General features: G+C 56.8%; 1 protein-coding gene across 2 annotated transcripts in view; it reads left to right on the forward strand.

Annotated features, from left to right (window-relative positions):
* Positions 1-26,244, forward strand: part of MLLT1 (MLLT1 super elongation complex subunit) — a 65,043-nt gene that overhangs the window by 30,727 nt on the left and 8,072 nt on the right. The window contains exons 4-6 of one of the 2 annotated variants that reach the window (XM_033854559.2): positions 15,885-16,028; positions 19,194-19,319; positions 23,124-23,678. In XM_033854559.2, the coding sequence (XP_033710450.1) occupies positions 15,885-16,028; positions 19,194-19,319; positions 23,124-23,678 (825 nt within the window). The remainder of the gene's footprint in view (positions 1-15,884; positions 16,029-19,193; positions 19,320-23,123; positions 23,679-26,244) is intronic. The other variant, XM_033854558.2, reaches the window with a different exon arrangement.

A 26,244-nucleotide genomic window follows, 5' to 3' on the forward strand; every position in this document is an offset into this window, starting at 1 on the left:
GAAAGTGATCTGGGGTGTTGGTTGTGGCCTGAGAGAGCATGCCTGGACAAGACAGCGTGTCCAGGATGAGTAAAGTATCCTAGGACCAACTGAATGAACAGAGTCTTGCTGAAATGCTCCCTTGATAGATATCGTTGTCCCAGAAGTGTCCTGAGGTCCTTGAAGCCCTTCTTGTTCCAACAAGTGAATTATATCTTGTGCCCTGGCTGTCCAGTAGAAATATGTAAGCCACGTATGTAACTCGAAACTTTTTAGTGGCCACATTAAAAAAGGTTACAAGAAACAGGTGAAATTAATTTTAGTACTGTAACTTATTTAACCCAATATATCCAAAATATTAGCATTTCAACATGTGTAGTCAGTACTTTAATATTAGCAAGCTGTTTTATATTCCTTTTAAAAAATACTAAGTCTTTGAAATTTGGCTTTACACTTACTGCACATCTAAGTTTGGACACAAGATTTTATTGGAAGGACTTGATATGTCTTTAGGTTCCATAACGTTCACAGTCAAAGAAAGAGGTAGCTTTGCAAACCCAAGTTGCCCCAAGTGTGCATAAAGGTGTCTTGAGTAACCCAACCAGGAAGGACTGGCTCATCGTCACGAATTTTTTTTTAACTTTTAATTCTGAAATAACTTTAGAAACACAGAAGAGTTGCAAAGATCATACAGAGAGTTCCTCTCTGCCCCACATCCAGCTGTCCCTAGTGTTAACATCTTATGTGACCACCGTGCGTGATCAAAACAAAGACATTAACATTAGTGCAGTACTTCCTGTTACTAGGCTTCATTTGGATTTCCCCGTTTCTGTTCTGGAATCCATCCAGGACCCTACCTTGCATTTAGTGGTTGTGTCTCCTTTTTTGCCTCCTTCCATCTGTGACAATTTCTTAGTCTTATCTTTCATGACCTTGATGTTTTTTGAAATATACTAGCTAGGCGTTTTGAAGAATGCTCCCCAACTTGGTTTTGTTTTTTCATGATTAGGCTGGGGTTGTAGGTTTTGGTAAGAAGACCACAGAGGTGAGGAGCCCACCCTACCCACCCCCACCATGCCCCACCCCCATCATTACCTCATAGTAGGGTGGACCTGATACCAACTTGACTTATTACTAGGGTTGTTACCTTGATCTGGTTAAGGGGCATCTGCCAGTCTCTCCTGTGAAATTACTATCTGTCCCTTTCCATACTGTTAGAAGTCAGTCGCTTATGGCCAGCCCTCACTCAAGGGCAGAAAAATTAAGCTCCACATCCTGGTGGGCAGAGTTAAATACACCACAGTAACTAGTATCTATTTGGGGGAGATACTTTGAAACTATGCAGATCACTTGTTTTTTTCCAAGCTTCATCCACTAGTTTTGGCATCCATCTATGGTGATTTCCATTTCACTCATTCCTTCTACATTTATTAGCTGGAATTGTTCTGTAAGGTAGTTGTCCCTTCTGCGTTTATTTATTTATTCAGCCCTTTATTTATATCAGTATGGATTCATGAATCTTTGTGGGGTTTTGGGGGGGTTATAATCCAGGCCTATCGTTATTTGTTTGGTGGTTCAAACTGTTCTCACTCTGGTGGGTGGGGACTCCCTCAGGTTGGCCCCTGGGCCTTTGCATCATGTTTCTGTGCTTTTTGGGGTGCTTCCTCGCTTTCTGGCACCACAAGGTGCTCCAAGCTTATCTTGGTTTTTTCCCCTGCACCAGCCCTAGAATCAGCCCTTTATCCGAGGAGCCTTGGTCCCTTTTATTAGAGAAGGGTGTTTAAAAACCAAGATCTGGGAGCAAAGCGTGTTCGTTGCTCCTGGGGCGTCACTGCTTTTAGGCCCCTCAGAGGGCAGATCTGAGAAGTGTATGCATGTATACTAACCGCCCCGCCTGTGCTCATCCCGATGCTGTCTGTATATGTAAACACAAAAGTAAACATCAGTTCATGCCTCTGCCTCCACCTCCAGTCCAGCGCCACCAAGTTCACTCGAACACCACTCACCCCCACCCTTGCTGATTTTAACTTCTTTCTCTGCAGGGAGACACCTGGCTCTCCTTACCTGCAATGTACTTGCTTATTTGTTTAACCTTAGTGTATCTGGAAAGTAGTTTCAGAATCCCTAAGCCATATTCCTGTGAGAAGTAAAGTAACGGTGTCTGCATGCAGTTTCTGTCTTCAGCCTTCCAGGATCCAGTGAAAAGTTCTTTGTTGCAGCTCCTTTCCTCCATCGTTGCTGGTATGGTTGTGTCATTCGTGTGTATACAGTTAGATTCATTAGTCATTGCCTGCGCTCTGTCTGGGGTTCCCTTTCCCCACTCATCTGGTTATTATTATTATCACCATTTTAGTTTGTCTTCAGTGAAGTTCATTCTGGGTTTTGACATGATAGAGTCATGCATCCACCACAGCGTCACCACACAGAACCCTTCGCTCCTCCCCAGACCCCCTCCCGCTGTCCCTTTGAAGTCAGCTCCTCCCCCCACCCTCAGTCCCTCAAAAACACTCATCTGTTTTCCATCCTTAGAGTTTTGCCTTTTCCAGAATGTCACATAAATAGACTCCTACAATATGTAGCCCTTTGTGTCTGGTTTCTTTCACTTGGTGAGATGCACTTAAGATTCATCCGTGTTGTCACATGAATGAATAGTTCATTCCTCGTTGTTGTGTGGATAATGCTGCATTTGTTTATCCATTTGCTGGTTGAAGGACATCTGGGTTGTTTCCAGTTTTTGGTGATTATGAAGAAAGTTGCCCTAAAACGTTTGCAGACAGTTTTTTGTGTGGATGTAAGTTTTCAGTCCCCTTGGGTAAATACCCAGGAGGGGGGTTGCCGGGTGACACCGTACCGGTAGGTTGGACTTTATGAGAAACTGCCCACTGCCATCTGAAGTGGCTACCACTTGGCACCCTCACCAGCAGTGGAGGAGGGTCTTGCTGCCCTGTGTTCTCGCCAGCACTTGATAAGCTCTGTTGCCTTTTTTTTTTTTTTTTAAGTCTTCATTGAATTTGTTATGATATTGCTTCTTTTTTATGTTTTGGTTTTTTGGCCGGGAGGCATGTGGGATCTTAGCTCCCTGACCAGGATCAAACCCACACCCCCTGCAATAGAAGGCAAAGTCCTAACCACTGGACCGCCAAGGAAGTCCCCCATTTTGCCTTTCTAATGGGCAGACAGTGGTAGCTCTCTTCAGTAGCTTTATTGAGATATAATTTATATACAATATAATTCATCCATTTGACTGTACATTTCATTGGTTTTTAGCATATTCAGAGCTAAAAACATACAGTGCAACCATCACCACGAATTCCAGAACATTTCCATCACCCCAAAAGAAACCCCGTCCCCATTAGCAGTCACTCCCCATTCCCGCCTCCACAGCCCCTGGCAACCATTAATCCACTCTCTGTCTCTGTGGATTTGCCTGTTCTGGATGTTTCACATAAATAAAATCACACACTCTGTGGCCTTTTGTGACTGGCTTCTTTTATTTAGTGTAATGTTTTCAAGGTTCATCCATGTTGTAGCATGTGTCAGTGCTTCATTCCTTCTTGTGGCTGAATATCTTCCATTCAGAGTGGATCACCTTTTGTGTATCCATTCATCGGCTGATGGGCGTTTGGGGTGTTTCCACCTGTTAGCTGTTTTGTGAACAAGTCTTTCTGAGCCTATATGTTTTCATTTCTCTTGGGCATATACCTAAGAATGGCATCGCTGGGTCTTTCGGTAATGCTGTGTTTAACTTTCTGAGTGGCTGCCAGACTGTGTGGCATAGCAGCTGCCCCATTTTACCTTCGCACCAACAACGTCCGAGGTTCCAATGTCCCCACATCCCGGCCCACACTTTCTGTCTCTCTGATTACAGCCATCCTGGTGGGCGTGAAGTAGTGTCTCATTAGATTCTGATTTGCATTTCCCTGATGGCTGATGACACTTAAGCATCTTGTCATGTATTTATTTGCAACTCATATATTTTCTTTGGAGAAGTGAAGTGAGTGTTCAGAATTTTTGTCTTTTTTTTTTTTTAATTGGGTTAGTTTTTTTCTTATTGTTGAGTTTGAATAGTTCTTTATATACTCTGGATACAAGTTCTTTATGTGGTACATGATTTATAAATATTTTCTCCAAGCCTGTGGTTTGTCTTTTCATTCTCTTTAACAGTATCTTTTGCCCAGCAAAAGTTTTACGTTTTGATAGCCCAGTTTATCATTGTTTTTTCTTTAATGGCTTGTGCTTTGGGTCTGGCGAAGGGAATCTAAAAACCCATGAGTTTTGTTTTTGCAGGCCACCCACTGGCAGCGTGTTCGGAAACAGCTGTTTAAAGAGGCAGAAGGAAATTGCCTGTAGGAAGATGGTATCTAGAAGGTGATGCCATTGTCATTTATTCTTTGCAGTTGAGGGTTTTTAGAAAAGTTTATTTATTTACAGTGAGGAGGGGGAATTGCTTTTCTCCTGTTTTGGGGGGGTTTTTGTTTTGTTTTTGCTGCAGTTTCATTGATTTATTCAAGCAACAGATATTTACCGAGTCTAGGACACAATGAGGACCAAAGTGGATCCGGTCCCACGTCTGGGGGAGCACCCAGACCGACAGCGCAAGAGGTGCTGGACAAGCAGGGATGAGGGCAGCGAGGTCAGCACCAGTCCTCAGTGCTGCCAGCGCGTCGCAGGGACCCACTTAGAAGGGGGCGGGGGGGAGGTGCCGAGAAAGGTTTCCCTTAGGAAGCCAGGCTTACTCAGAGCCTTGCGGGTGGGTGGGAGTCCGCGGGACACAGCGGATGGGAAGACACTCTTCCTGGTGAGGGTTGGGGCCACGCGGGTTCAAAGGCAGCCCGGGGTGGGAGGGGCGAGAGCGTTGGGGGGCATTGGAGAGATCAGCCCGGTTGTGTGTGATGCGGTCACGCTCGCTGTGTAAAAGACCCCTCAGGCCCGTGCGCGGCAGGTGGGTGTGCTCTAGACCCTCAGCGAGGGGTCGATCCCTCTGACCCCTCTGGGTCCATCTGCCTCTTTGCTCGCGAGATCTTTCGGCCTTGGCCTCAGACCCCGCGGTGAGGCGCCTCTCCCGGGCCTGTCCCAGGTTGTCTGGTGGCAGCACGGTCACATGACTGGGCAGACCTGGCCCAGGCCTTCCTGGGAATAACTCAGTGGCTGACAAGCGGGAAGTACTTGTCCGTGTCCTGGGGAAGCAGGGTCGGTGTCTAGGGCTCAGGGGCCCTGAAGTATCCACGTGAAGGGGGACTTGGGGGCTTGGTCTCGGGTGGGAGCAGGTGCGGACGAGCTGATCTCATTTTTTTCTTTTTCAAATTAAAGCTGGTTGCCCCTTAGTCCTGAGTTTCTGGCTTGGAGTGATTGGTGAGACCAAGAGGAGAGAAGAGGGTCAGTGGCAGGGTGGGGATGAGAGGTCATCTGAGTTCAGAGACACCTGCTCTGTCATATCCCACGTCGGGCCGGCGGCCCTCGCTTGTGCCCTGCAGACATCTGTTAGGGAGTGAACGCTGGCCTGGGCACACATGGGTGTGGAGCCCTCAACTGGGCCATTTGGGCTGTGAAAACTTCCCCGAAGCTGACCTTGGCCCCGTTTCCTCTGGTCTCTGCCCCCCTTCATTGTGAGATGTACCGTCCGCTTAATGACACACTTCGGGAGGAGAAAGAGAACACATCCTGGGTGCCTGCTGACTTCAGGACACAGCCCGATTTTCAGAAATGCAGAACGTGAAGAAGTTTACTCTGGTGGCTTCTGCTAATATTGGACATCCCCCCTGCCCTCCACCCCGCCCCCAGCAAGCTCTTGTTGGACACTGAGCGCTCACCATCACTGACTTAACGTGACTTTTCTCAGATGCCGTTAGCTGAAGTCACAGAAAGGGCGTCTTGGTACGTTTTATTAGGAATTTTGCATGGTTTTATTCAGAAAGGAGTTTTTGTTTGTTTGTTTTAAAGTAAGTTGAAACAGCGAGGCCGGCTTCTGAGCAGGAAGCCCTCAGAGGCCTCGTCGTTGACGTTCCCGCTGACTTGTGCTGGGGGGACGACAGTGTGGGCAGCGTGGCAGAACCAGCGACATGTTGTGGGCGGTGCTCTGGCCCCCAGGTCCTCAGCCCCCCTGGGCAGAAGCGGCTCTGGGTGCCTGGCTTGCTGGTGGCGGCCGGTCGGGCTTTCCCCACTTGCCCTCAGTGTGGGTTGAGACGGCGGGCGAGAGTGGGTCTTGAGTGATTAGGCCCTCGCCCCTGGTGGGACCACCAGCCCCGCACACCCCTCGGCTCCCAGGCTCTCTGGGGCCTTGCTGGGTTCAGGGGGCGGGCAGCCCTCGGCTGCTCTGCACCGGGGACAGTTGCTGGTCGAAGCAACGGGGGGGTCGGCCCCACTGGTGGATCCCCGAGGAGCCAGGACAGAGGGGACAAGATGGGAGGAGACCAGGGAAGAGGTCAGGGGCTGCCAAGTTGTGACAGGCCGCGTGGATGCCGGCCAGCTGTGCCTCGGTTCATCTTTCTCTGTAGCATCCCTCTACTCCTCCGTGTGGGACCCCAGAAGCATCTGCATTTCCTAGAGGGTGGGTGTGGAGCCCCGGAGAGGCACGCCTTGAAAGAGCGAATGAGTGAGAGAAGAGGTGCGGCCTGACCCACTTGTGTAACCGAGCCGTTTGCACTGTCGCCCCCCAAAGTGAGGGGGGTGCGGGCAGTGGGAGGGGCTTTTCCACATCAGCCCGGGTGCTCTCCTGGATGGAGCTTCGGCTCCGGCAGCCTCAGTCCCAGGTTGAGAGCTGATCCGCGTTTTTGCATACCTGGCTCTTGTGTCTCTTTGTCTTGACAGCACTGGGGATGGGGGCGGTCTTAGATGGGGGGCAGTGAGGTCCAGGGAGGAGACCAGCGAAGCCTGGGTCCCTTGGGCTCCAAGCACTCATGGGCTCGTCCCAGGACGCCTCACCCTTTCTTCTTTTTTGTCTGTTTTGCTCCAGGTTTCCTTGCCAGATTGCCATTTTACGTGTGTGTTCGTATTGCTGGCTCCTTTCTCACCCTTTTTGGTGTTCGCTTGGGGCCTAACCATTGTTAGGGCTCCAGATAATAGAAGCTAACTTTAAGCATAAAAGTATTTGTTTCCATACAAAGCTCTTTAAATTGTAGTCTTTGCCTTTCTGCTACCTTGTTTTAATTTCTAATTGATTATCAATACACTGATATATTCAGAATATAGGTTACCCAAAATTCAGACGACACTGAAGCATGCAGAGCAAAAAAAAAGCGAAACTCTTCCCTTTCCGTGTCTCCGTCCCCCAGCGTCTTTGCTCCTAAGGGGTGAGTGGTGGTGTGTGTCTCCAGCCGTTCCCCCGTGGGTTTTACATTTCGTGTGTGAGTGAGGCTTTGCTCTAGAGCAGTGGGCTTTCCCCCTGTCCTGGATTTGTGGGTTTGCTCTTGCTTTCCTCCACGGGCAGCAGGGCTTGGAGCTTGTCCACGTCGTTGTGGAATGATGACCAGGGTTTCTGGGGTCTGTTACTTCATTTCACAGGTGAGGAAGCTGGAGCAGGAACTGGTGGTGTCACCTGCATGATGTCACCTGCTCGATGTCCCCAGCAAGTGCAGGAGCCAGCGGGCTCCGGAGTCTGCCCCTGGGTCACTGTGTTCTGTCTGAGCCTCCCTCAGTGGGCATGCACCATTATGTTCAGATGTCAGAGGTACATTTTCAAGGAAAGAGAATGTCCCTGCACCCCTGACCTCCAGCCGGGCCATCCTGACTGGCATCTCGGTGGTTTGCCTCTCTGGCTGTCTCCCGCAGCACTGCAGTGACTGTGCCTCGTGCAGCCGGCCCTGGCAGGCACCGAGGTCACCCGCGGGGCGGCCTCCTGGCCTCCTGGGCCGCCCGACAGCTGCTGCCCATGCTGTGCTACCAGCTAGTCACAGCCGCTCCTCCTGCCTTCCCTTGTGCACCCAGAACCCTGGGGGTTTATTTCCTCCTCTCACCGAGGCTCAGAGAGGTGGAGTGGCGGGTCCAGTGCCACACAGCAAGGCAACGGTGTGACACCCGGGAGGTCTCAAGACCCCAAAGCCCACGGTTTTCAGCCCACATTGCACTGCTTTCCTTAATGCTTTTTAAAAGTTTTTTCTCGTACTTCTAACTGCAAAGGTGATATGTGGAGGCTGCGAGGAATCCGGGTCTCCTCTCCAGCCTGTTTCCTTGAAGTGGCCACTGTCACCACTGTAAGTCACCTTCCAGAAACAACATCATCTTCTGTGTGTATGTGTTTGAGTGAGTGGGGGGGGAGGGGGAGGGAGAGAGAGAGAGAGATGCAATTTCAAACTGAATATCTGTGGACCCTGCTGTGCTGGTACCCACAGCTCTGCCGAGTTCTTCGCGCTGTCTGCTTAGCGAGCCCCTCAGCTTAGACCAGCCATCATGGACCTGCCCTCCCCGGCTGAGGGCCACCGTCACTCCTGCGGGCTGCCTCAGTGGCCCTCCCTGAACACTTGTTTACTAGGCGGGTAGGCTCGATCCTGGCAGTGGGATTTCAGGCGTTGCTTCCCTCGCTGTGTCTCCCGGGCGGTCTGCGATTCTCTCCTGCCGCCTGGAAGCCCCGTTCTGGTCGGCCTGGGCTGGGGACCCGCGGGCCAGGCCGGAGGAGCTGAGTGCACAGAAGCGCGGGGTCTGCACACGCCCGAGGCTGTGGTGTGCCGACCCGGTGTCCGGCCTTTATTGGTTCCGTGTAGCATTGGCAGTTGATTAAATGCCGCAAAACCTCAGTTTCCTTGCCCGAGGGGCAGTGAGAGCAGTGACTAACTCTCAGAGCTTTTGCAGGATGAAATAAGGCACTGAGTAAAACCTGCCGCCTGGCGCCTGACCCCAGGGAGGGCTGGCAGGGCTGCTGGCGGCAGGGCGGCGGCAGGGGCGGGGGGATGGGGGAGACGTAAACCTGCGGCCACGGAGGATCTTGGGGACAGTGGGAGGGTGGCCGCGGGCCTGCCTGCACCCTTGTCCCCAGTACCAGGATACAGGCAGCCCACGTAGGTAGTCAGTAGATGCTCGAATGCGGAGCTGTGGGGAAGGCTGGGGGTGCTAGGAGTGTATATTTAAACTTTTAAATATAGAAAACCAAGAAACAGATGCAGAAGTAGAGAGGGCAGCAGAGCAAACCACCACATAGCGCCCACCACCCAGCTTCAGCACTTACTCACCTGCAGGCGGTGCTGTTCTCATCTCTGCTCCCAGCATGTCTTTTTTTTTCTTTTTCTTTCTTTTTAACATCTTTATTGGAGCATCGTTGTGTGTTAGTTTCTGCTATATAACCCAGCATGTCTTGAATCAGGTGCTAGGCATCCTATTTTTTTCTACTCTGTAAATGTTTCAGCCCGTGTCTATAAAAGATAAGACTCTTGGGCTTCCCTCGTGGCGCAGTGGTTGAGAGTCCGCCTGCCGATGCAGGGGACACGGGTTCGTGCCCCGGTCTGGGAAGATCCCGCATGCCGCGGAGCGGCTGGGCCTGTGAGCCATGGCCGCTGGGCCTGCGCGTCCGGAGCCTGTGCTCCGCAACGGGAGAGGCCACAACAGTGAGAGGCCCGCATACCGCAAAAAAAAAAAAAAAAAAGATAAGACTCTTTAAAAACAAAACAAAACAAACAAACCTAAAACAGTATTATCAAATCTAGAAATTAATAAATCAGTAATTTTTTAATATTGTCAAATATCCAATAATATCAGAGTTTCCCTGTCTCACGTATATATATTTTAAATAATTCGTTCACATCAGGATTCAAATAGTCAGTACGTTGCTACTGATTGCTGTGTCTCTTAAGCGTCTTTAAATCTTTCTCTCTCCCTTTCTCTCCCTTGCAAAGCACTTTCAGACGCTGTATTGTGGTCCCATAGGGATGTTGCTGACTACAGCCCTGTAAACCGCCAGTTAGGTCTAGAGCCATGGTCAGATTCAGGTTTACCTGGTTGTCCTTTAAGCTCAGCATATGCGAACCCCGGGGCCTCTCACAGGGAACGTGGAACAGGCCCGAGGGACCAGGGAGGGCAGAGGATACAGCCCCAGGGTCCTCAGGAACCAGGGGTCCTCCTCGGCTAGTGAGGCTGCGGGAGCCTTCCATTTGACCTGGAGGTCCTCTGGGCCAGCCCTGCCAGCTGCAGCAGAGGGGGGCCCTGGAGATGGCCCCGGGGGTGGGTTCTGAGGTGGTGGACGGGGCCCAATGCAGAACTTCAGTCAGCCAGCCCAGGGCTGGGGGCTGCTGGCCCGGACAGGCCCCGTGGCCCGCACTCCCCATGCAGTGGACAGATGTGTGTGCTGCCGGCTTTGGGCGCTGACACCAGTTTGGCCAGTTCCTCCGCATCTTAGTTTGCTGAGGCTAGAGAGGGATGCTGGCCAGTGGCCAGTGGCCCAGGGCCTGGCCTGAGAACCCCTGAGGCCGGCCTCGGGATCCCGAGGGTCCAGGGGTCCCACTGGAATGACTAAGTATGTTAGTTACTCTTGGGATTGCTACCCTGCACACCTTGAACTTGGCCACCCCTCACCTAGTGTGCTGCTGGCTCTTGGGGTGCCGTAGTGCTGCCTGCCTCTTGGCTTTCTCAGGAGGCTGGTTTCCTGGGGGCTGGGCAGGAAGTGGTCCGCCACCCTCTTGGAAGTTCCTAAGCCTCTCAGGCCCCAGGTCTTGTCCCGAGGGAGCTCTGATCATCAGTGTGCGCTGGGGCACATGCTGGGTGCTGGGGGAGGCCCCTGCCCAGCCCACATGCCACTCCCTGGCTCTGCTCCTCACCGCTCACCTGGGCATCCCAGAGAACTCCTCCTGGGCACTGTCTCGGGCCAGCGCGTTGCCCTGTTTGGTTTGTGTGGGTGTGAGAAATGCTCCAAGAGCCAGGGGTTCCAGAGGATACCGCCTGCCTGGAGGGCGTCCTGGCTCCCTGCTGACCGGCCTCTTGGCACTGGGTGTGTGCTCTGCCTCTGGTTCAGTTTATTCATCTGTGAAATGGGGACAGTAAGAGCACCTGTGCTTGGAAGAGTGCCTGGCCTCAGGGACACTCCACGGAGTTACGTTACAGGGCAGTGGGAGTCATGGCAGCATCGCTGCTGCCCTGAGGGCTTCAGGACACTGGAGACCCTCCTCAGCCCTGGTCGTGCTGTGGGCACATGGCGGGCACCCGTGAAGTTTCTGTAGGACAGACGAGTACATGGGTACATTCAGCATACATGGGTGCTTGCTCAGCGCTGCCCCATAGGAACAGAAGGGGTCCCTTTGTCCAGAAGCGTGGTGGACAGAAAACAGACATGCATCCTGTGGACCGTGACAAAGGCTGTGATTGGGGACGATGGTCAGAGGAGGCCCTCGGAGGGAAGCCATTGGCGGGCTTTAAAGGAGTGGGTTGGGGATGAGCCAGGAGCCGGTTCAAACTCCATGGGTTGAGAGGAGGCCGCAGCAGAAGCAGCTGGGTGGTAGGGGCAGCGAGTGGTCCAGAGGAGACGAGGAGGGGCTGGCTGAGGGGCCAGGGACTGGGGGAGTGGCTGGACCAGCCTTGCAGCTGCACCACCAGGCTGCAGCTGGTGGGGGGTGGGGTGGGTGACACCCAGAGAGGGCAGAGGCAAGAGGAAGTCCTGGTTCTGAGCCTCGGGCGCCCAAGTTTGGCAGCGGGGGTCCCATGTATGGGCTGCATCTCCACGTGCCCTCGTCAAGCCTCTGCTTCTTCCTGGTGAAAACAGTGGTTTCCGTCTCTTGATGGCGCAGAGCTGAGCCCTGTGGCTGTAGCTCATCCTCCCACCTTTACAGGTAAGGAAGCCGAGGCTCAGGAGGGCAGGCCTTGTGCAGGGAGAGACGAGCCCCAGGCCCAGCCTGACCCTGTGCCCTGCAAGGGGGACAGCCAGCTGTCTGCTGACCTCCCCTTGCTGACACACAGGTGCCCTCAGCCGAGTTCCTCCTCCTAGCCTGTAGCCTCACTGCCCTATGTCCACTTGGAAGGTGACCGGGGAAAGTTGGAAGCACCTGCAGGAGTGGACGGGGTGATGGGATGGGCCCCTGGGAGCTGTCTGTGGCCTGCCGCCTCCTGCCTGCGTCATCTTGGAGCAGATCCCAGGCATCATCATTTCACGTGTCAGCGCTTCAGACTGTGGCTCTAAAAGATAAGGGCTGCTTCTTATTTTTTTCTTTCTTTTTTTAAAAAAATCAATTAATTTACTTTTGGCTACGTTGGGTCCTCGTTGCTGCGCACGGGCTTTCTCTAGTTGCTGTGAGCGGGGGCTGCTCTTCATTGCGGTGGCTTCTCTTGTTGCAGAGCGCAGGCTCTAGGCGGACGGGCTTCAGTAGTTGTGGCTCGCGGGCTCAGTAGTTGCGGCTTGCGGGCTCTAGAGCGCAGGCTCAGTAGTTGCAGCACACAGGCTTAGCTGCTCAGTGGCATGTGGGATCTTCCTGGACCAGGGCTCGAACCCGTATCCCCTGCATTGGCAGGTGGATTCTTAACCACTACGCCACCAAGGAAGTCCCAGGGCTGCTTTCTAGTAGTGTAACAGTACCAGTGTCACGCCTGCAAATTATCGATTTTTTAATCCCCAGCCTAAAGATCTTTCCTGTCTGAATCAGGATCTTGGCTGGACCCGCACATTGTCATTCAGGCGGTTGTCTCCTAAGTCTCTTTGAATCTATAGATTCTCCTTCTACCTTCTTTTTCTTTTTTTTTTTTTTGTTTTGTTTCTTTGCACTTTATTTGTTGGAGAAGCTGCGTCATTTGTCCCGTAGAGTTTGGTACCGTCTGCCTTGTTGCTGCTTTCGTCCCCGTGGTGTCTGCATTTAGCACAGTCTCCTGATCTGTGTCTTCCCTGACAACGTGCACTTGAATCTGGAGGTGAGGTCTTCCCGGGAAGGGGGTCCGTGCTGGTGAGGTTGGCAGGGTTAACAGACAGCGCCTGGGTGACCGACCTGTCAGGAGTCACAGATGGGTGGTAATCTTGTTCCTTCTTCATGTAGTAGCCGGGATACGTTTGTGCCATTTACCCCTCTTATCGTCTGTGTGTTTACCTAGTGGGAAAGCGGGACAAATGCTCGCTTCCACCCGCCTCCTTTGTTTGCCAGTTTCAGGCCCTGCTCCCAGTCTCGGCAGACGTTCTGCCGGCCAGAGGCTGTTTATTCCCCAGCACACGAATCTGTGCTCTCTCTTCCCCAGCCTCAACCCCCGTAGAGCCCTCTGCCCCCAGGATGAGGCTCACCCTCTCAGTGGCGGCCAGGGCCCTTCTCTCTGGGTCCCCTGCTGCCACTGCTGTCCACCCTCCCCTCCAGCTGCAGCCACGTGGGCTCTCGGGGTCCCAGAGAGGACACTGTGGCCTGTGGTGCTTCTGTGCACCCTCTAGCTGCTCTCCAAGCCTGTCACAGCCTCCATGGGCCCTTCCTGGCCCCTTCCCGCCCCCACTGTTGGGTCAGGCCCCTCTCCAGCAGTGGTCACATTTCATTCTTTTGGCGAATATGGAGCGCCTCCCCAGGGCCAGCACCTGGGGAGGGGGGTGCAGGACAGGAGTCCCCACAGCTGCTGCCTCCAGGGGTTCCCAGCTTGGTGGGGACACACACCCAGTGTGACAAATGCCTCCATATGGGTGGACACAGAGGAGGGGCACTGGCTGCATGGAGGGGCGTAACAGTGGTTACCAGGGGCTGCTTTCTCTTCCTTAACAAGAAGTGGGAGGCAGCAGCTCTGTGGCACTAGGGCTGCCCGCCTGGGGTGCTCTCGGCTTCCCTCCACACTTGTGCCGTGGCTGATGCCGGCCTGCAGGTGTACCGTGTACTGTCTCACAGTTAGGCAGGAAGAAGAGAAATGCTGAGACTTTCTTGCACTTTTTTGATTTGGAAAGGAAAGCCCTCCCTAGGCTGACCTCCCTTATCTCATCGCCTCAAACTAGGTCACTGTCCACCTTGGACAAGGGGACTGATTTCCAAGTCTCGTGCAGATGGGCGAGGTAGAGACCTATTCTTCCTGGGGCCAGGGGCCAGGGGAGGGGCCGGGTCGGTGTCGGTGGCGTCAGGTTGGCTTGAGAAGGCCTGGCAGCTCCTGGAGGGCAGGGTCTGCGGCTCCATCGCGTGACAGATGCACCTTCTACCTTTGTGGCCTGGATGGGGGGACAGAGTCGTCTAAGTGCAACTGCAGGACCTCACTCCTGTCCCCTTTGTTCAGAAGCGGGCGTGTGGCCAGCCAGGCTGCCGCTCCCTGCATCACCAGCTCACCACGCGCCATCTGCCCAGGGATGGCGGGGCGGCCGGGGCCCTGGTGCACCACCGCAGGAGGAAGGGGCAAAGAGAAGCCAGCCTGGGAAGTGCCAGCGAGAGGGCTCAGCTGCCCCTCCTTCCTGAGCCCTGCCGAACCTGCCCTCCTTCCTCACCTCCTGTGCACTGCTGAGAGGCTGCCACTGGCTCCCTGTACTCCTAGTTTTCTCTCTCCCACGGATAGCACTTTAAAAAATTGGGGTGTAATTCACATACCAGGAAATTCACCCTTTTTAAAGCACACGAATTTGGTGGTTTTAGCGTGTTCACAGTGTCGTGCAGTCATCACAGTTTTCTAGTTCCCAGGACGGTCTCATCATTCCAGAAGGAAACTTCATCCCTATTTGCAGTTAGTTTCCACGTTCCCCTCCCCCAGCCCCTGGCAACCATGAAGCCACTCTGTCTCTGGATATGCCTGTTCTGGACGCTTCGTGTAAATGGAATCACACACTGCACGGCCTTTTGTGTCTGGCTTCTCTCACTGAGCATCGTGTTTTTGAGGTTCATCCACGTGGTAACGTGTCAGTGCTTCATTCCTTTTTGTGGCTGGATACCATTCTGTTACATGGATGGACCACAATATGTTTATCCATTCACCTGTTGATGGACACTTGGGTTTGTTTCTGCTTTTTGACTATTGTGAGTGATGCTGCTGTGGATATAGGCGTACAAGTTTTTTGGTTTTTTTTGCTTTTTTTTTTTTGCGTTACGCGGGCCTCTCACTGCTGTGGCCTCTCCCGTTGCGGAGCACAGGCTCCGGACGTGCAGGCTCAGCGGCCATGGCTCACGGGCCCAGCCGCTCCGCGGCATGTGGGATCTTCCCGGACCGGGGCACGAACCCGTGTCCCCTGCATCGGCAGGCGGACTCTCAACCACTGCGCCACCAGGGAAGCCCAGGCGTACAAGTTTTTATGTGAATGTGTATTTTCATTTCTTTGGGGTATACATCTAGGGGGGATATGTGGGTCATGCAGTTACTCTGTATTCAGCATTCTGAGGAACTTTCATACACTTTTCCAGAGGGACCACCATTTTACCTTCCTGCTAGCAGTGCACCAGGATTCTGGTTTCTCCACATCCTTGCCAAGGCTTGTTATTTTCCTTTTTTAAAATAATTGCCGTCCTAGTGGGTGTGAGGCAGTATTTTGTGGTTTTGATTTGTACTTCCCTAGCGGTTAATGGTGTTGAGCATCTTTTCGTGGGCTTATTGGCCGCCTGTATGTCTTTGGAGAAATTTCCCTTCCAGGAAAGGGGCCGGGGGTTGAGGCTGCAGGATCCTGGTCCTAGAGCCTGGGGTCCGGTCTCAGCATTGTCGCTGAGCAGCTGTGTGTCTTGGAGCGTCGTCCTCCCCGTCCATGGGCCGAGCCCTGAGGGTTGAGGGGGATTGTGTGTGCGGGACTCCGCACACCATCGGCAGGACTGCTTCATTAACCAGCTGAGAATATCATCCTGATGATCTTTATTTCTGTCGTGGTGCCTGCTTTGCCGCTCCGCAAATAGTAAGTTGATTTATTTTGCATGGGCGGAGCGATGGGGAGGCACACACACACACAGAGAAGCAGATGAGGGTCCGAGGGGACGGGGGGCAGGCCCGGCGGCAAGGAGTGCCTCCGCCTGGTCCGCGGCTGCCCTGCAGCCTCCTGCCCAGCCCTCTGAGTAGACTTCCTTTTGTTTTCTCTGTTTAAGGAGGAGCCAAGGAAGGTTTGCTTCACCTACGACCTGTTCCTGAACCTGGAGGGCAACCCGCCCGTCAACCACCTGCGCTGTGAGAAACTCACCTTCAACAACCCCACCGTGGAGTTCCGGTACAAGCTGCTGATGGCCGGCGGGGTGAGTGTGCCGCTCCACGTGCCCCAACATGGCCCCCAGCGCTGGGCGGCCCTGGTGCTGGGGGCACCCGGGGCTCTCCAGCGTGTGGTTGGGCACCCAAGACCCAGAGGGGCAGGTTGCACGGGTGGCGCCCAGCAGCTTTGGATGGGACCCAGGCGCCCTGAGTCTGCGCTAGGGTGTTGTCCGCTGCGAGTGACTAACTAGTCTCTAGTTACCCTGTAGCTTCTTGTTGGCTGTGGGCAATTAGCACTGTCCTCCATGGAGGTGGGGCGGGGTGGGGGGAGGGGGCAGGCATGGGCGCGAGGCCAATCTGTCAGCTTGGAGCCGGAGCCAGTTTTAACCAGATCAGCAAGGCCTCGCGGGGGCGTGTCATGGGGGGTGGGGGGGAGCAGCCCCGGCTCTGTAGGGGCTCCCTGCTGATGCGCGCTCCTGGCGGTTTTGTCCTGGTGACACAGGCTCTCAGAACTTAGGTCTCCGTAGCAAGTTGTGTGGCCAGTGATCCCCCTGCACGTGGCAAGGCCTTTGGAGAGCTGGGTCGGGTGCTCGGTCGTGGAGGAGGACTGGACTGCGCCGAGGGCGGTGGACTGAGCACACGGACATCCCGAGCCTGGGATGGGGGAGTCGGGCTGGGGGCGCGAGAGCCTGTGTGTGCGCACGTGTGTGTCGTCGAGGCAGGCGCACCTCCCCAGTGCGTGCAGGGCGCTTGGCTTGGGTTTCTTTGGCTCTGGGGAGCAGTCCCTTCCTGTTCACTTAATTCAGTTGGGTCTTTCTATAAACTTTTTTAATAATATGAAAGCAATCACGTATTCATCGCAGAATACGTGATTAAGTTACGCTGTATTCCTAGCAAAAGATTAACGTGCGATTCTAATCTAGCACATGATGGCTGACGGAGTCCAGTCACAGAGCCGGGAGGTGCAGCGTCAGCTTACACAGATGTTGGCCCTGAGTTTGCTGGGTTCAGCGGTCCTCCCCCAGCTCTGCTTCTCTACCTTATTTTCGCTGCCAAATATTTTCCAAAGTATTTCCCGAGGTGTTCCCGGGTGTTCCCCCAAAGCTTTCACGGTCACCTCTCTTTGGGAGACAGACACACAGAGCGTCCACGGGCCTCTCAGAGTCCCAGGACCCAGGCACCGAGACCTTGGCTCCCCACGTAAAGTTTTTTTTTTTTAACCTTTAGAGTCACATGGGAAAACTGGTTGTATCATTTATAGTCATTTATTTTATTTTTTAAAAACTAAAACGTTTTGAAATTTAAAAAAAAAAAAGATGTTTTCTTTGCTCTGAGGAGATGCAGGTTCAGTGAGCATCATCTAAACACATAAAACTGGAGGGCAGGGAGGAGGAGGTGCGCAGGGGCGGGGGAGGGAGGTGGGGAGGGCAGGCGCGGCCTGCAGTTTGGGAGGGAGGGAGGGAGGCCCGCGAGCTGCCACCCTGTGGTCTCTGCTGGCTGCTGTTCTGGCCCTTTGGGGCTGCCTGGAGAGCCGGTTGGCTGGTCAGGAACTTTGTCGCCCTTTGGGGCTGCGGGCTTCACGCCCCAGGCTGATGGCAGGGCAGTGCTTTCTGGTCCTAGGAGCTGCCCGAGACCTTTATGGGACGGTGGCTCCCGAGCCCTGAGTCCTGGTCCCTGTTTGCCATTCTGGGGCTCTGGGTCCCAGTGGCGCTGCCTTTGCCATCCCGTGGCGGATGGGCCCGGAGCCTGCCTGCATTGACATTGATGTCGGCGCTGGAAGCGCAGGAGGCCAGCGCAGGAGGAGCGGGCCGTCGGTGAGCCCACGAGGACTGCTTTCTGTGCGGCCCCTTCTCCCGGGGTTGCCTGAGCCCTGTCGCTCCTCGCGTGAGGCTCAGACACCATCAGCGGTGACCTGAGCTGCTTCCCGCTGTGCCAGGCGGTTGCCCGGCCCCTCAGCTTGTGTCTCATCCTTTGCCCCGTCGGCAGTTGAGCTGCGCAGAGGTAGAGGCTCCTTCAGAGGCCAGGGGTGAGACGGGTCCCCGTGGAGCCATGTGCCCCAAAGGGCTGTCACAGACAGGCAGCGACACGGGAGGCCTCCACGCGTTGTCCTGGGATAGGGTTGGTTGGGGACCTTCATTTGAAGGGAGAGAAGTTGCAGCGAAAGTAGAAGAAAAAGGTCTGTGGGTGGACGCACTAAGGCATCCCGTGGCCCCGCCGTTCTCCTGGGCTGTGCTCTCCGTTGCTTCCCTGTGGCGTGGAGTGTGCGGGTCGCCAACAGCGTGATCCCGGGCCTGGTGGGGCAGGCGGCTTCTGGGTGTCTGGTTCAGAGCGTGGTGGTCGGACAGGCTCCCGTGAGCAGCACCGCCTCGGGCTCCGCTGCAGGGCTTGGAGGGCAAGGGGCTCCACCGCCCTCCTTTCAACCCGGCGTCCCCGCAGCCAGGCGTGACCTTGGCCCCCCCCAGGTGAAACGCTGGTTCCTCGGGGAATCCCATGCTTTTAGGGTTACTCGTGGGGCTGTTCTACCAGGCTAAATGCTTGCTTCTTTCTGTGTGTGTGCGCTTTATTCTTTTGTTCTGTCTCATCAGCGTCTGGAAGGCTCCCTCTGAGCGCTGACTGCTACTAGGGTCAATTTGCGGTGTCAGTATTTCGAGGACTTGCCCGCCGCCTTCTCCCCCTTCAGCCGGGGCCTCGGGAGCCTGGCTGGAGCCGGGCAGGTGTTTCCCCGTGCACCTCCTAGCAGGACCCTGGACCCTCCCTCCTCTGGGCCCTCCCCCCAACCCCCCGCGCCCACCCCACGCAGCTCTCCTCTGGCCTGGCCGCACTCTCCCTGTCTGTCCACCCCGCCCGCCTCACGGTGGAGGAGGACATCGGGCACACACATCCCGCAGAGGTTGCCCCCTCCGCCGCAGCTGCCTGCTCTGGGTGTCCGGCCGGCTTCCCGCCCATGCCAACCGTGCTTCTGGTCTGTCTGCACCGCCGCGTGTGGGGCAGCTTTGGCCACAGCTCCGCGTCTTCTCGGCCGGCCCGGCCCACCGCGCCCAGCCATCCTGGGACCGGCTTCTCTTCGCTCTCTGCCCGGCCCCGCTTGGCTCCAGCGCTCGGCACTCGGCCCCTCCCGGAGGGAAGCTCCGCAGGCCGGCTTCCTCTTGCCGATCGAATTTCCAGCCTGCCTCCTTGCTCGTTGATAACATCTGTCTCTTCTTTATCACTAGGTGATGGTAATGCCCGAAGGAGCAGAAACGGTGTCCAGGCCCAGCCCCGACTACCCCATGTTACCCACAATTCCACTCTCTGCCTTCTCTGACCCCAAGAAGACCAAACCGTCCCACGGCTCCAAGGTTAGTGAGGCGGAAGGCCCAGTCATGTGGGAGCGCTGGGGCCCAGTGGCGGGGCCTGGGCTCAGGGCGCCCCTCCGCAGAGCTGGACCTTCCGTCCCCGGACTCGCTCCCTTGGCATCCTCTCTCGGAGCACATCTCTGTGCTCCGCCCGGCTGCTCTGCCCCTTCATCAGGAGGCTTGCCCTCCTGAACTGCTCAGACAGCCAAATGATCGCAGGTTCTTCCCCCTTTCCTCTTGAGGCCAGAGAGCCTGCCCCGTTCTCCCGTCCACCGAGTCTGAGGGCCTAGGGCCACTCGGACAGAACCCCAAGAGGCTGGCGTGGCTGGGGGCCGTGGACAGAGCGTGTCCACCGCTGCCTCCTGGGCGTTACTGGCACTCCCCATCCGTAGGGGCTGGCGCTCCCTCCCGCGGCTGCTCCAGGCTCCGCTTCCTTCTTTGGCAGCAGCTCTGGGCAGAGAGAGCTCGCCTGGGGGAAGGGCCGGGTGGAACCATGTGGCGGAGCCAGCTGTTTCGCCTCAAGAAGAAACGTTTCCTCGTCTTCTCTCGGCCAGCCAGGCAGGTGGCACTCTGCCCTCCCGACACCTCTCTCTCTCAGCTGTCCCGGAGTAGCCTCCGGAGCCCTCGGGCTGGTCCCGCAGTGGACCTGGAAGCTTGTGGGCATGTGTCCTACGCTGCAGCCACCTACACAGCTGTGTCCCCGAGGCCAAGCTCTGCCTGGCTCTCAGGGCAGCTGCTAGTCGTTCGCCACCAACCCTGCAAGTGTATCCATTTCTCATCTTGGCAGTTTTCTTGCTTCACTCCCTATCGGGTGTCGGGGGCCTGGTTGAGGTGGACAGGTTGAACTCTTGGGCCGTCTTACAGCCTTATGCTCATCAGCAACCTTGGAGGAGGGCCACGTCAGCCAGGCAAGGTCTTTCTGGCACTTTCCACAAGGCCACTAGGTCTCTGAAATCCTCAGATCTGTCTGACTTAAGCCCTCTGGACGCGTGAGGCCAGAGTCTTCAAGTACAGAGTGCGGCTCCAGGGTCTTCCCCTCACAGGACTCCTAGGTCTTTCCCTGAACCTCACGGGACTTGAAGAAAAATTCTTGCTAACGATCTTGGCAGCTTCTCCGAGCCACCCACGGTTTTTCGGAAGTCGGTGCAAAATAGGAAGAGTGGGAACTGCCATCTCTTCTGTACCTGTTGCTTGCAAGTCACCTGAGAAGTGCCCCCTCCCAGGTGGTGAGGACACTCCAGTGCCCGACAGAGCTACGTCTGCTGGGGGTGCTGGTGGCATCTCTTGCTGAGGTCTTTGAAACCCCTGGGACCCCCCCAAGCCAGTGGGTGTATCTGCGAGGCTTGGGCGGCCTGCAGGTAGGGTCCTTCCTCTTCACCCCTCCCGGTCCAGCATCTTTCTGCAGCCCCTGAACGCTGTGACATAGGGGGTCCCTGCGAAGGTTTCTGCTGATGGCTGTCTGACAGACCCCCTCTGCCCATTGTCACAGTCCTGCCTCTGAGTCATCGGCCTCTTCTTCCAGCTGAGGAAGCACCGGCTCTTTCCCCCAGACGGATTCTCCACTGCCTGGACCTGCAGAGGCTGACTGGCTGGACCGCATGCTCCAGGCAGAAGGGCCAGGAGGGAGGGGCGTGGTCCTTGTAGGGCCTTGGGGCCGCTGGAGAGTCTGGCTGTTGCAGCCCCAGGTGGATTGGTCCCTGTGGTTCTGTTTCTTCCCACAGACCCCCGGAGGGTAGCTTGGCAGGCAGGAAGTGGAGCCTCCTAGGAGAGGACCGGGACCCCCTGAAGGCTCACTGTGCAGGTGGCTGTTCCCTTTGGTCCCGCCGCCCCCTGGACTCGTGCGCCTATAGCTTCAGGGCGCCCTGCCTCTCCTTGTCTGATGTCAGCCAGTCGGCCTGGTGGGCTTTTCTCTAACACTTGGTTCTTAATCATTTTGGGTCCTCGACAGCTTTGAGAACATGACTGCAGTGGAGCTTTGCCCCAGGAACGTCTACATTATGCTACAGACGTAGTGTGTGACTTCAGAGGGCCTGTGCTCTTGGGTGCCCGTACAGCGCTCCGGGTGAAGAGCCGCCGCTCCGAGGCCCCTGCTAGTTGGGCAGGCCCTGGACAGCGGGGAGGCTCTGCCGCTCTGGGCAGGGGGCCGTCGGCAGTCGTGCCCATCAGGGGTGCTCCGCTGCACCTCTCGGGGCTGGGACTGTGCGGCCCAGGCGGGCTCATGGGCGCTGCAGGAAGAGGCCAGGATGGTGTGGGAGGTCTCTGCTTCTTGCCTCCCTCCTTGGGGGGACAGCGTGCTGGAGAGTGGAGCCCCCAGAGACTGGCCCCATTCCACACAGCAGCCTCCCAGGGGTGCCCCTTTACACAGGCTTCTAAAGGGGTGCTCGTGGTGTGAGCACCCCTTCCTGCTGCCGTGGTGACGTGACGGCCGGGGCCAGGGCACAGGGCCGACTTCTCTCCAGGGAGGTGGCAGGAGCCCATGGCCACATGGGGCTGGCCCTGAACCTTTGGCACTGGTGTGGGTAGTGGATCCGCAAGAAAACGGGGACTCCAGTAGGTCAGAGGTGGTTCTAGGCGGTGCCGTCTTTCCCTGTGGCTCTTTGCTGGGAGGCTTCTGTCGCTGGACCCTTGGAGACTGTGAGCGCAGGAAGCAGAGGCCCAGCTGCTGGGTGTTCACCTGGCTCGCCCGTCCCTTCAGCACTTGGGGTGAGCTGGTAGAGGGAGGCTGCTTTGGGGGCCCCGCCCAGGTGGGCCCCTGTGGTCTAGCTGCTGGTGGTGCCCAGCCGTGCACCTGTCCCACAGAGTTGGGGGCAGAATCCTGGCAGCGGACGGCAGCGGGCACCTGTCCCGCAGCCCTGGCTGTGCGGCGAGGTGGTGATGCGGTGTACACGGTGTTGGCGAGGAGCAGGCCCGCCAAGGTGTCAGACGGGGCTCCTGCCTGGGGGCGGGGTGACTGTGCACTCGCTGTCCGCCCTCTCCGCCCTGCCCACCCTGCACTGTCGCCTGGTGAGGTAGGTGGTCTTGCTCCTGCTCAGAGGGAGCGCAGGCGTGCAGGCTTGGAGGCCACCAGCCCGCCTTCCCGGCGGCCCGGTGCAGGGCCGCTCACTGCCTCTGTTGCCGGTGGGAGCCCCCCTGACCTGGCTCATCAATGCCAGAGTCCAGGCTCCACCCTCAACCCTCGGTTTCCGAGGCGGAGGTTGAGGCATTGCACATGGTTTAGAAAAGCTGCCCAGGCGGCTTGGGTTCCGGGATACGTCTAGGAGCCGTTAGTCATGCACAGTGCCTGGGAACCTGGCAGGCGCTCAGTTAATGCTCAATGTGGAGATTAAAGGGCGATCAAAGAGCTGCGGTGCTGGCATGCATTGGGGCCGGGCCGGAGCCGGGCCTTACAGGCAGGGTGGGGGCGACCTGGGGAGGCACCTGGCTCTGGTGGGGACAGAGGAGAGGCCCCGCCTGCTGGCGCCCCCAGCCCCCGCGCCGCAGCAGCCCCGCGGGAAGCTGCAAGGCGCTGGAGCGGGAGTGGGTCGGTGTGGCTTGCCTGTCTGTATCTGACTCACCGTGTACTCTTCTTGAATCCCTCAGGGGAGTCTTAGCCTGCAGCCGCCTGGGACCTGCTGACACTTCCTAGTAGTTTAAAGGGACAGCTCCATTTAAAACTCTCACCTGCTGCCTTACTTTTTCGCTTTATGGAAGATTTTCTCTAGCTGAGTCTGAATCAGGTGGATTATACTTTGTAGGGGTCGTGGGAGGCGGAGCAGGGCGGCCCCGAGATGCCATTTGACTGTGTCCCCCTCCTGCCCGGCATTGCAGGACGCCAGCAGGGAGAGCGGCAAGGCCTGCAAGGCCCACAAGACGACCAAGGAGCACCGGGAGCGGCCGCGCAAGGACTCAGAGAGCAGGGGCGCCTGCAAGGAGCCGGAGCGCGAGCAGGCCAGGAGCGCCAAGGACGCCGCGCGGAAGCTGGGCGAGGGCCGGCCGCCCAAGGAGGACAAGGCCCCGCCGCCCAAGGCCGCATTCAAGGAGCCCAAGATGGCCCTGAAGGAGACCAAACTGGAGAGCATGTCCCCCAAAGGCGGGCCCCCGCCGCCGCCCCCGCCCAAGTCTTCCAGCAAGCGGCCGGCCGCCGCCGACTCACCCAAGCCCAGCGCCAAAAAGCAGAAGAAGAGCAGCTCCAAGGGGTCCAGGAGCGCCCCGAGCACCTCACCCCGCACCTCATCTTCCTCCTTCTCGGACAAAAAGCCGGCCAAGGACAAGGGCGGTGCCAAAGCGGAGAAGGTCAAGCCTGAGAACGAGCCCAGGGAGATCAAAAAGCCTCCGGAGGCGGAGGAGTCCAACTCGGAGGACGAGGCCTCCTTCAAGACCGAGGTGAGGTGGCTCCTTCCCCCGCCCTTCTCCCCTTCCCACACCCCACCCTCATCCTCTCTCTGCAGGCTCTGAGCCGCCCAGAGGTTACAAGGAGGCTGGGCGCCCACTTGCTCCATGTAGCTTTGGGCAGCCTCTGCCTTGCCAGACCTCAGTTTCCCCTTACGTTGGGGGTGACGAAACCGCCTCGCAAGATCTGTGTGGACGGTGCTTGGGATGAAGGGTCCCAGTTCAGCGTGATACTGGTACCTGCGTTCACAGCTCTTCTCGGGCTGCCCCCTGTGTGGGCCGGAGTCTCACTGGCCGCTTTGGGGTCAGAGTGGGCGATTGTGTCTCACCATGGAGTCTTTACCCGGCTGCCGCAGGCTCGGTCAGCCAGGGCACCCCCTCCCTCCACTCGTGATGTGGTGTCCCTGTGTGTTTTCATCCCACTCTCTGGGTCCGGGAGCCAGAGGTTCTGGGTTTTTCCTGCAGCAGCATTTCCATGCGGCTCTGAATGTCACCATCAGAGACGGCTTGAGTCACAAAGGAGCTAGGGGCCAGATTGTTGACTGGGTAGCCAAACCTCTCTGGGCCTTGGAGGGCTATGTCATTTCTGCATGCTGTTTGGCCTCTGGTACTCAGCGAACAGGGACTTGGAGGGATGGATGGATGGATACATAGTTGGATGGACGGATGGATGAGTGAGCGATTGACCCCCTCACCTGTATCACCAGCCCCAGCCCTCAGTGGCCTTTTTTTAAAAATTAATTATTTATTTACGGCTGCATTGGGCCTTCGTTGCTGTGCGCGGGCTTCTCATTGCGGCGGCTTCTCTTGTTCTGGAGCACGGGCTCTGGGCACGCAGGCTTCAGTAGCTGTGGCTCGAAGGCTCTAGAGCGCAGGCTCAGTAGTTGTGGCGCACGGGCTTAGCCGCTCCGCGGCGTGTGGGATCTTCCCGGACCAGGGCTCGAACCTGTGTCCCCTGCATTGGCAGGCGGATTCTTAACCACTGCGCCACCGGGGAAGCCCTCAGTGGCCTTTTGTAGTTCCCAGACTCTTATTCACTCTCAATGGCAGAAGCTTTGTCTCCAGCATTGCTGCTCAGAGAGCCACTGGGACTTTGCAGGTGGTTCCCAGAGGTGAAGCCAGAGGTGGTTTGTGTCAGTAGCACCGATGTCGTGAGCGTGCGGCTTCCAGGGGCACCTCGTTGGAGGTGGCTGGGGGTGACAGTTTGGCTCATGGGTAACAGTGCATCCCCACAATTAGGGACACACACAGGGCTGGTGATGTCACATGCCCAGCGCTTCTTGCGCCCGGGAGACTGTCTGCCAATGAACCTGAGGATGGCAGGACCCTGGAACGTCTCTCTTACTTGGAGACTCCTGGGAGTCCAGGGCCCTCCCAGCCACCTCTCGGTTGCCGGAGGTTCTTTGGGTGCTTCATAGCGCCCCATCTAGCATCTTTCTCTTCCATCTGCTCAGACCCGGAGCTCTGGTCTGGTGCGCTTCCCTCCTGTCCGCCTCAGGTGCTTCCAGAGAGACCTTCCTGTGCCCAAGGCTGGTGCCCCTGTGTAGGGAAGAGGTGGAGGCCTCCCTGAGCCCTGCCTCCCCGGCTGAATGTTGGCGCCCTGGCCGTGGGTGTCCACCCTGACGTCCTGCTGTGATTGTTGTGAGCACCCGTGCCACTGTGGGCAGCTCCCTCCACCTGCTCCGTGCGGGGGGGTGGGGCTGGCTGGGTGTCCAGTGTCTGTGGCCTTGGCCACCGCGGCCCTGAGGCTGGAATCGCTCAAGGAAGCCCAGGGCTTTCTCCTGGCTGAAGAGGCGCATCCCACGCGCCGAGAGACTTCTGAACGGCGAGTCTGGGCCGTCAGCATGCCCGGGGGATCTCTAGGGCTGCTGGACAGTGACTCACATGTCCTGACCCTGGGACCTGGCGAGGCACACGTGGCCATGGCGAAGGGGGCGAGACGGCCTTCCAGACCCGGGCCTCCCCAGCTGCCCTTGCCTGTCTCCGGCCGTCCCACGCTGGAGGCCGAGTGGGCGCCACTGCCGGAAAGCTCTGACCGCTGCGTGGAGCCCAAGTCTCCTCCTCCCCCTCGGCCCTCAGAGGGGCCAGGCAGCTCCTTGTCTGAGTCCCGGGCCAAGCCCCCCAGCTCCTCTGGCTCTCCTCTGGCTGCTCCTCTGGGGTCTCCTTGGCTGTGGGGTTCCTGACACTCAGTCCCTTTCAGTCACAGGCCCTGGAGCACTGGGAGCACAGCAGGCCCTCCACCCTCCTTCCGGACGCCCTGTGTAGCCTGAGCCCCAGGACACGTCAGCAGCCCCTCGAGGGCTTTTGTGACCCCCAGGAACCATTAGGCTCTTGGGGCTGAAACCACTTCCCGATTCCCCCCTCCCCTCCACACCCCGCCTATTGGATTCATGTGGAAGGAAAGGGGACGAGTGTGGCTGAGAAGCCCACCTGGCCTGGGACGTCAGGACAGAGCAGGTGCTGCCCTGCCCTGGACCTTCCTGAGCCTGTTGGCCCGAGCCTGCGTGCTGGTGGCCTCCCAGCCAGGTCTTCCCTGCCCCGGAGCTCTGTCCGAATTCCC

This window comes from Tursiops truncatus, chromosome 3 (assembly GCF_011762595.2).
Source record: "Tursiops truncatus isolate mTurTru1 chromosome 3, mTurTru1.mat.Y, whole genome shotgun sequence".
Taxonomy (NCBI): Eukaryota; Metazoa; Chordata; class Mammalia; order Artiodactyla; family Delphinidae; genus Tursiops; species Tursiops truncatus.